We start from the raw sequence: 10,966 nt of genomic DNA, 5'->3' as shown, positions 1-10,966 counted from the left end.
AGAGAGAGAGAGAGAGAGAGAGAGAGAGAGAGAGAGAGAGAGAGAGAGAGTTACTCATGAACTGATCATTTATTTGAACTCTCTTGGCTTCTCTCGTCCTCAGTCAGACAGCGGAACAAACTGGCATCACTGTGAACAGAAGAAAACAGGCGGTTACCTAGCAACGGTTACCTAGCAACGGTTACCTAGCAACTGCCATGTTAGTCAAGTCAAGTCAAGAGTTTTAATTGTCACGGCATACAAGTATACAATGAAATGCGGGTGGTCTTGCCCGCAACGATGTGCAATACAGTGGTACAACATATAATAGAATCCAATAAAAAAAAACATTGTGCAATAAACAGGTAACAGGTAACATGGTGTGACATCTCGGTATCTGTACATAGTTATTTACAGAGCATATATATAGGACATGCTAGGTAGCTTTGGTAGTGCAATACACTGTTCCTGTTATTCTAGTTTAAAGTGGCCTTTCCTTTTGGCCATAAGTGTGCGTGTGTGCGGCATGAGTGTGTGCCCGCTCATGTTAAAGTGTTAAGTGGCTGCTAGTGTGTGAGCGTGCATCGCGTACGTGTCGTGTGTGTGTTCATGTGTGTTTGTGTGTGGATAGTTCAGTGTTCTGTGGCACTCAATGTTCATTGTTCAGGGCTCTGATGGCCTGGGGGAAGAAGCTGAGCCTAAGCCGCTCTGTCCTAGTAGCTGGGGTTCGCAGGCGTCTGCCTGACCTCAGCAGCTGAAACAGGCTGTTATTGGGGTGGTGGGGGTCTTTCATTATTCTGCAGGCTCTGGATTTGCACCTCTTGTTGTATAGAACCTGCAGGGAAGGTAGTGCAATACCCGTGGTACGCTCGGCTGAGCGCACCACTCTCTGTAGGGCCTTCTTGTCCTGTGCCGTGCTGTTTCCATACCAGGCAGTGATGTTTCCGGTCAGGATGCTCTCTACAGCTCCTGAGTAGAAGGACTGGAGTATCTTCCCCGATACTCTGAACTTCCTTAACTGTCTCAGGTGGTAGAGGCGCTGTTTCGCCTTCTTTACTACTGTGTCTATGTGTGTTGACCATGTCAGATCCTCTGAGATGTGGACCCCCAGGTACTTAAAGCTGCTCACCCTGTCCACGGTAGCCCCGTTAATCATCAGTGGTGTGTGCGTCTCCTGCTGTCCTCTCCTATAATCCACGATCAGCTCCTTGGTTTTACCAATGTTCAGGAGCAGGCTGTTGTCCTGGCACCAGCATTCCAGTACCTCAACCTCCTCCCGGTAGGCCTTCTCGTCGTTGTCCGAGATCAGCCCCACCACCACCGTGTCGTCTGCGAACTTCACTATGGAGTTGGAGCTGAACTTGGCCACACAATCGTGTGTGTAGAGTGAGTACAGCAGGGGGCTCAGAACACAGCCCTGGGGGGACCCGATGCTCAGGGTGATGGTGTTGGAGGTCTGACCCCCCACCCTGACCGCCTGGGGTCTTTCGCTCAGAAAGTCCAGTACCCAGGCGCTCAGGGCGGAGCTCAGACCTAGCTCGATCAGCTTGTCCACCAGTCTGGTGGGGACTATGGTGTTGAACGCTGAGCTGTAGTCAATGAACAACAGTCTCACATAGCCCCCCTTCTGACGGTCAAGGTGCGAGAGGGTGCTGTGCAGTACCTGGGAGACCGCGTCGTCGGTGGACCTGTTTGTCCTGTATGCAAATTGCATAGGGTCCATATCACTGGGGAGGGAGGCACAAATGTGGTCCTTGACCAGCCTCTCGAAACATTTCATGACCACAGAGGTGAGTGCCACCGGTCTGTAGTCATTTGGACATGTTGGGGAGGGTTTCTTCGGTACAGGGATGATGGTAGACATCTTGAAGCAGGCAGGGACCACTGACTCCGCCAGGGATTGATTAAATATGGCGGTGAACACTGGGGCCAGCTGGTTGGCACAGGACTTGAGTATGCGTCCTGTTATCCCATCTGGGCCAGCAGCCTTCCTGGTGTTCACCTGCATAAATGCTCTTCTCACACTGTGTTCCGACAACGAGAGAGCGTCCCCGCCCCCCCGCGGTTGCCCCCCCCCCTCCACAACAGCCGGCGCGCCAGTGACGTCACTAGCCGGAGAGCCAGCAGCGCCACTATCTACACCAAACCGAGCGTAGAAGGTGTTGAGCTTGTCCGCGAGGGAGGCGTCGTCGCTCCCCATCCGCGACGTAGAAGACATGGCCACGGCAAAGAAAGCCGCCACTTTTAGGAGCGGTGGAAAATCAAAACTGCCATTGCTGTTATGAGTTCAATGTGAAGAGACATTACGAGACCAAGCATAATTCATACCAGCGATTGTACCGCAGTGAGCGGGTGGAGAGAGTGAATGTGATGCTAATGTAAACCTGGGACCATAGGATCCACAGGCGGCCGCACTAACCAGCGGAGCTAAAGGGTCAGACCCGTTGACTGCAACCGACTCGTTAGTAGTTTACACTAATCACTAAACACTACCAGGGCTAGTTATGAAGTGGTGATGCTAATCACTAAACACTACCAGGGCTAGTTATGAAGTGGTGATGCTAATCACTAAACCACCAGGGCTAGTTATGAAGTGGCGATGCTAATCACTAAACCACCAGGGCTAGTTATGAAGTGGTGATGCTAATCACTAAACACTACCAGGGCTAGTTATGAAGTGGCGATGCTAATCACTAAACACTACCAGGGCTAGTTATGAAGTGGTGATGCTAATCACTAAACACCACCAGGGATAGTTATGAAGTGGTGATGCTAATCACTAAACACCACCAGGGCTAGTTATGAAGTGGTGACGCTAATCACTAAACACCACCAGGGCTAGTTATGAAGTGGTGATGCTAATCACTAAACACCACCAGGGCTAGTTATGAAGTGGTGATGCTAATCACTAAACACCACCAGGGCTAGTTATGAAGTGGTGATGCTAATCACTAAACACTACCAGGGCTAGTTATGAAGTGGTGACGCTAATCACTAAACACCACCAGGGCTAGTTATGAAGTGGTGATGCTAATCACTAAACACTACCAGGGCTAGTTATGAAGTGGTGATGCTAATCACTAAACACTACCAGGGCTAGTTATGAAGTGGTGATGCTAATCACTAAACACTACCAGGGCTAGTTATGAAGTGGTGATGCTAATCACTAAACACTACCAGGGCTAGTTATGAAGTGGTGATGCTAATCACTAAACACCACCAGGGCTAGTTATGAAGTGGTGATGTAATCACTAAACACTACCAGGACTAGTTATGAAGTGGCGATGCTAATCACTAAACACTACCAGGGCTAGTTATGAAGTGGTGATGCTAATCACTAAACACTACCAGAGCTAGTTATGAAGTGGCGATGCTAATCACTAAACACTACCAGGGCTAGTTATGAAGTGGCGATGCTAATCACTAAACACTACCAGGGCTAGTTATGAAGTGGCGATGCTAATCACTAAACACCACCAGGGCTAGTTATGAAGTGGTGATGCTAATCACTAAACACTACCAGGGCTAGTTATGAAGTAGCACTAAACACTTAAAATAAAAAAACTGCAGACTGTGGTGAAGAGTTAGAATGAGGATACCAGAACAAAGAATGAAAGAGCACTTGGAACAATATTGCACAAAAAAATAAATGTTCTCATGACGCAGTATATTTGTAGATGTGAGTTTCTCTCCATATTCTCAACCTTTGGCTATCAACTGAACCTTTCTTGGGGTCACTTATAACAGCCCCCCCCCCCGTATCTTCAGGTTACCCAATCTGGCCCTCTGTGTGAAATGTTTGGACACAGTTTTCATTTAACTATCAGCAGGAGATGGTCAAGTATGGAACATTTAGAATAGAATAGAACGCTTTATTGTCATTGTACAGAATACAATGCAATTAGGAGTGCTACAGTACTCCTGATCAGTGCAGTTAAAATAAGGTAAACAGGACAACAACGATACATATTCATCCCTCCATACTACACACATAATTCCCTCCATACTACACATATCATTCCCTCCATACTACACACATCACTCACTCCATACTACACATATCATTCACTCCATACTACACATATCACTCACTCCATACTACACACATCACTCACTCCATACTACACATATCACTCACTCCATACTATACATATCATTCCCTCCATACTACACATATCATTCCCTCCATACTACACATATCACTCACTCCATACTACACATATCATTCCCTCCATACTACACACATCACTCACTCCATACTACACATATCACTCACTCCATACTACACATATCATTCCCTCCATACTACACATATCACTCACTCCATACTACACATATCACTCACTCCATACTACACACATATATATATATATAGAGGTCAAACAGGTGATGTGCTGAGTGGGAGGAGTCACAGGTCAAACAGGTGACGTGCTGAGTGGTGGGAGGAGTCCTAGATGATGTTTACATTTACATTTAGTCATTTAGCTGACGCTTTTATCCAAAGCGACTTACAAGTTTTGTACAACAAGACAGCAGGATCAGATCAGCTGAGTAACAATGTTCATTAAAGTGTTGAGTGCTACAGTGTAGGTTAGTTTATTAGGACAAGTGCATGACAGTAAGGTTAGTTAGGGTTAGAGTATTTTTTATTTTTACATTTCATTTCAGATAATGATTGAAGAAGTGCGTCTTTAGTCGACAGTGAAAGATTGGACGGGTTTCGGCTGTCCTAACTGGGGTGGGAAGTTCGTTCTCTTTGATGACCCTCCCGGAGCTCGGATAGGAGTAGGTCTGGATTTTGGCTCTGTTAACACATTAACTGCCACGCTTATATCCATCAATGTTTGATCACTGCCACCAGTCTAAGTCTATGGAGATGTTTACCTTCTTTGCAGGGCTATAACTAGGGATGCCCCAATCGATCGGCCACCGATCGGTATCGGCCGATAATCAGTATAAATATGCGATCGGTGAATTCCGATAATGAGTCATATTCGCCGATCGCGGAAAAACCGATCAAGCGGAGATCTCACTCGCTGTCTGTCTCAGACACACAGGACCTGCAAACTGCCGCTGCTCCTCCTCCCTAGCTCCGCCCGCACCCGTGTACAGTTTGTAAACACAGAGGAGGAGGCTCCTCTGCTCAGTCTATAGTGCATTCGACCTGAGCTAACGTTAGCTACCTAGCTATCGTTACTGTTTAAACAAAATTACCCAGTCAACTATTCACTTTTAGTAGGCATTGTCTAACGGTATTTAGCCGGCTAGCTACTGATAGCTCCTGATATCAACAAATGCTCCAGCAAGTCTTGTAGTGCATGTTGATACCTCCGTTAGCTCGCGTTAGCTGACGTTAGTTCACTGTTCAAAACGAAATGTCCCATTCAACTAAATAGTTCACTGAGGCGTCGTCTTAACGTTATATATCCGGCTAGCAGTAGCTACAGATAGCTCCTGATATCAATGTTTTATAACATTGACTCGATGCATATTCGAGCTGAGGACTTGCTGAATGTGATTTAACGTTATACCAATACTAGGGTCCAGCTGCAGCGCCGAAGGGTCCAGCTGCAGCGCCGGAGAATCCTGGCCGTAGCTGGAGGCTACTAGCAGTGTTGGGAAAGTTCACTTTCTACATGAACTAGTTCAGTTCACAGTTCAAAATTTTTTAAATGAACTAGTTCAGTTCATAGTTCATAATTCAAAATGTTGAACTAAAGTTCATGGTTTCAAAAATGAACTAATTTAGTTCTTTTTAGTTCTTTTTTAATTTTTTTTTATTATAGATTTTTCACGTACAGTTACTTACATTACAAAAACACACATTGGGACAAGGGGGGGGGGGGGTCCTCCAGTTCATCTCTATGCCATCATCCACACCATAAGCAAGCAAAAACAAAACAAAAAGAAAAACAAGCAAAAAGGAAAGCAGACCAAGACAGGCACTTGCACTTGCCTCGAGCACATTCACATGTAGACATACATATATTTATTTTTTCCTATCCTAGGTCTGTCCATACAATGGGGCACTGGGCCTTTAGAAGGATCCGATACATTTCAGCAGGAAAATAGTCTAATAGTGGGGCCCACACCTCCTGAAAGGAAGCGTTGTTGCCTCTATGCATTGCACAGTGTCTTTCATGGGGTAGGAGCACACCGAAGATCTCTCTATACCACATTTGTAAAAATGGAGGCTTATCCTTAATTCAGTTTATCAGAATGCATTTCCGGGCTGAAAGTAGAAGTTTATCAAATAGTTTGAATTGTAAACTCTTTTAAATGCATACGCCGACGTGACGTCTAGAGGTAGAGTCTGACTCCGACTGAGAGAGTGCTGCTGCTGATTCCTGTTCCACTGCTTGTTGTGAGGAGGAGTCTGATGACGTAGCAGGGGGTGACAGGCTGGTTGCCAGATCGGGTGGTTTTACGCATAATTTTTAAGCCTGTTTACAGTGTTTTAACTGAGTTTTCGGCTGAAATGCATTATGAAATATGGCACATCTTTGAACGCCGTTATAATAGAGTGCTGAGAATGAACGCACTTTTGAACTCCGTTACACAGGGCTGAGAATGAACGCGTTCTCAATTACGTTCATTTAGCGGATATACAGTACGTTCAGTTCAAGTTCGCCCAAAATACGAACGCGTTCATGAACGATCGTTCATTGAACACGTTCAGGTACATCACTGGCTACTAGTACATACAGACAGTGGAGCTGTTTGCAGATAGCGAGCATTTTGACTTGTTGCGTGGTGGCGATGTCTCGCAGATAATACAAGTACAAGTCTAATTATATAATATATATATATTTTATAAAAAAATTTAATAAAAAAAATTTATATAAAATAATTTTAAATTTTTTTTTAATCAGGATCGGTATCGGCCGATATGGCTCACGACGATCGGTGATCGGTATCGGTGGCAAAAAACGTGATCGGGGCATCCCTAGCTATAACTTTTTAAATTGTATTGCTAAATTGACATTACTATGGCCCATTCAACATCGATTATCTATCGTTCAGGATGTAGGAACGTTTTACTTTTTCATTCACACATTCATACGAAAATACCGTCTAGAGTATAAATATGTTTTTATCGTTTTCTGCAGTAATTCCTAGAACGTGAGATATAGGCATAAATGCATATATTAGATTATCAAATGCCGTTTGATACCGATCTACGCTATATTAAAAATGTCAACTGTACATGGTCCTAAACGTTATGACTGATCATGCTCGGGTGAACGGGGGAGGGGGGGGGTCGTTTATAATTCCGTGATCATCGTTAAATGATTTATGTAGTATGGGTGATCAGAGCAGTTTGCATCGATAATAATAAACAAAAACGATGAAAGTCACGGCAGCCTCCTCTTACCGTTGGGCGATGATACTGGAGCAAACAGATCCCAGTTATTTGATGGGGATCGAGGCGATCCATTTCCGGTTTGTATAATACTAATACACGCCCAAATCATGTGGATTATTGAGTTATGGCAGCGATCCATATCCACGGTGTGTGGCTAGAGTCCTGGGATGATATGCGAGTGGCCGGACGTAATTAGGAGACGCACGAGATCCAACCGGCATATCCGGTTTGGCAACTCGCCGATCATCCACCAGGTGGCAGTATTGAAGCGTTGCAGAGTTGTGCTGAGTCCCACAGCATCAGACAAGGCTCCGTGAGTGAAATATGAATACCATGTCGAAAATATGAAATATGATCACAATAACATCGTACGCCGTGATCTGGCAGAATTTGCATGAACTTGAAACACGTCGTACAACGTGATTGGCGCAGAAAGTGGGAGCTGGAGATATCTTCCAGGGAGGTCAGAGGTCAGAGGGCAACTGGTGATCTTTAGGGCAGAGTACACACATTACAAAAACCTTTGTAAAACACAAATTTTCCATGGGATTGTTATAAACGTTGGACCTGTACTGTAGATAAGACTGCAGGCTATGGAAACGTTATGTTTTCCAGCTCCTACCTCTCAGCTGGAAGTCAAAAACAGGCATCTGGCAAAACGTGAGTAACTTTTATTTTTATTTCAGTGTGTTCAAACATCTAACTCTATTACAGTAGCACTCAGGGTGATTCTTCTCCTGTTGTGGAAGAAAGTTCAGAATGTTTGCTTTCAAAAGAGACCAGACTCATGCATGGATGGACGGAGTTGACTTCGGGTTCTAATTTTAAAATAAATTACAGTAATACCGTCCGAAAGTGAGGCGGCCGGGTAGCGCAGCGGACTAAGCGTCTGTCTACCACCGCAGAGACACTGGTATCGAATCCAGCTGTCAGCGGTGCCTCCGGCATGGCCGGCCGTCATACTGGCTCAATTGGCAGATTCAGCGGGAGGGAAGCCGGTGGGGTGGTATTCTGGTCGTTGTAAACAGCGACTCCTACAGGTCGTTCAGGGCGCCTGCACAGCGAGGGAGGGAAATGGTGAAGGTAGTGTGACCTCCCACGCGTTACACTCACCCAATGAGAGTCCTCGCTGTCAGGTGAAAAGAGGCTGCTGGCTGTCTCCTATGTATCGGAGGAAGCATGTGATAGACTTCAGGGCTCCCTAGACCGGCAAGTAGGGGGCAAATGTGCGCAACAACCAGGAAGGGGAGAGGGGAATTGGCATAATGACAAAAAAATTGGGATGGGAGGAAAATACAAGAAAAATAGAAAAAATTAAATCAAATAAAAAAATTTAAAATAAAAAAAAATTGATAAAAAAAAAGTTATACCATTCGAAAGTGAAACCTAAAAACGGCTGCTGTCTGTGCACACATTCAGTTTATAATGTTGACTGACTCACACGCTAGATAACATGCTAGATAACACTCTAGATAACAAGCTAGATAACATGCATTCATTTATTTATTTGCATTTATTTAAAATTTGTTGGACCTTATGGTGTTCTTGTTTTGTTCTTGACTTATTGTTATGTTTCTTCTTGACTTGTTTAAAGAGGAACTATCTTATAAATGACATTTTTTGTGTTTAGCATTGTTTCCTAGCTATGTGGAATTCTCATATTGGCGCATTCTTCCAATTCTCCTCTCACAATATTCACCCTCACTGAACTGAGTCGTCTGAAAATGTGCATATCTGTGATGTCAGATATTTCTCAGCTGCATAATAATGTGGCAGTTGATGTGGCAGTTGGCACCAGGCCACACAGTGGTTGGAGCCCCGCCTCAAAACGGCTTAAGATCTTGAGGTAGAAAAATGCTGTTTTTGAGTACTTGATTAGAAATACAAAACAACAAATTATTTTGAAAAAAAAACATACAGAGGTGTTCCATAGACTCACAGGAATTGTGTAAAAGTGCCCAAATAGTGAAAGAAATAGTAAAATAGTTCCCCTTTAAAGAAGACGTGTCCGGCCCATGGGGACATTAACGTGTGTTGTCGGGCCTTACAAATAAATTTGATTTGATTTGATAACACGCTAAATAACACGCTAAATAACACGGTAGATAACACTCTAGATAACAAGCTAGATAACACGCTAAATAACACGGTAGATAACACGGTAGATATCACGCTAGATAACAAGCTAGATAACACGCTAGATAACACGCTAGATAACACGCTTAGTATTTTACAAATGTTTGTATTTGAATGTGGGCACTGATATTGAAAATTAACTAAATGGGTTTTTATTTCTATAAAGATTTTAAAAGGCGGAAACAGAAAAGTACTTTAATGAGTGGTGTAACGAGTTACTTCTCCCGGTGAGTAATAAGTAAAGTAATAATATTATGGGGTGACAGGAGGTAGAGCGGTCAGAAGGTTCCCGGTTCGATTCCGGCTCCCCTCCCGGGCAGCGTGTCGAAGTGTCATTGAGCATGACACATACAGTACACACACAAGACTCAACACACACACACAACACACTCAACACACACGACTCAACACAAACACACACACACTCAACACACACACACACAACACACACACAAGACTCAACACACACACAACACACTCAACACACACGACTCAACACACAAACACACACACACTCAACACACACACACACAACACACACACAAGACTCAACACACACACACACAAGACTCAACACACACACACACACAAGACTCAACACACACACACACACAACACACACAAGACTCAACACACACACATACACAAGACTTAACACACACACACACACACAAGACTCAACACACACACAAGACTCAACACACACACAAGACTCAACACACACACAACACACTCAACACACACGACTCAACACACAAACACACACACACTCAACACACACACACACAACACACACACAAGACTCAACACACACACAAGACTCAACACACACACAAGACTCAACACACACACAACACACTCAACACACACGACTCAACACACAAACACACACACACACTCAACACACACACACACAACACACACACAAGACTCAACACACACACACACACACAAGACTCAACACACACACACACACAAGACTCAACACACACACACACACAACACACACAAGACTCAACACACACACATACACAAGACTTAACACACACACACACAAGACTCAACACACACACAAGACTCAACACACACACAACACACACACAAGACTCAACACACACACAGACACACACACACACAGACAGACAGACAGACAGACAGACAGACAGACAGACAGACAGACAGACAGACAGACAGACAGACAGACAGACAGACAGACAGACAGACAGACAGACAGACAGACAGACAGACAGACAGACGCACACACACCACACACACACACACACACACACACACACACACACACAAGACTCAACTCTTTCTTGACGTAGAAGACTCGGACCGCCTCCGGCCGGGACAGGTTGTGGAAACCTCCTGAACTCCAGCGACATCGAAACGTCTCCTGCTCCCTGGAGACACAGTCTGTGAAGTGAGGCTCAGAGAGACCTGGGGGGGGGGGAGAGGGGGGGGAGAGAGGGGGGGGGGAGA

General features: G+C 44.7%; 1 protein-coding gene across 1 annotated transcript in view; it reads right to left on the bottom strand.

Moving 5' to 3' along the window:
- ghra (growth hormone receptor a) overlaps positions 1-10,966 on the bottom strand; it is a 284,488-nt gene that overhangs the window by 69,176 nt on the left and 204,346 nt on the right. Inside the window, exon 3 of the mRNA XM_084323533.1 lies at positions 10,795-10,924. Within this exon, the coding sequence (XP_084179659.1) occupies positions 10,795-10,924 (130 nt within the window). The remainder of the gene's footprint in view (positions 1-10,794; positions 10,925-10,966) is intronic.

Source organism: Notolepis coatsorum (genome assembly GCF_963971535.1).
Source record: "Notolepis coatsorum genome assembly, chromosome: 10".
In the NCBI taxonomy this organism is placed as follows: Eukaryota; Metazoa; Chordata; class Actinopteri; order Aulopiformes; family Paralepididae; genus Notolepis; species Notolepis coatsorum.
Note: the sequence above shows the minus strand (reverse complement) of the source record. Positions and strands in the feature narration are given on the sequence as shown.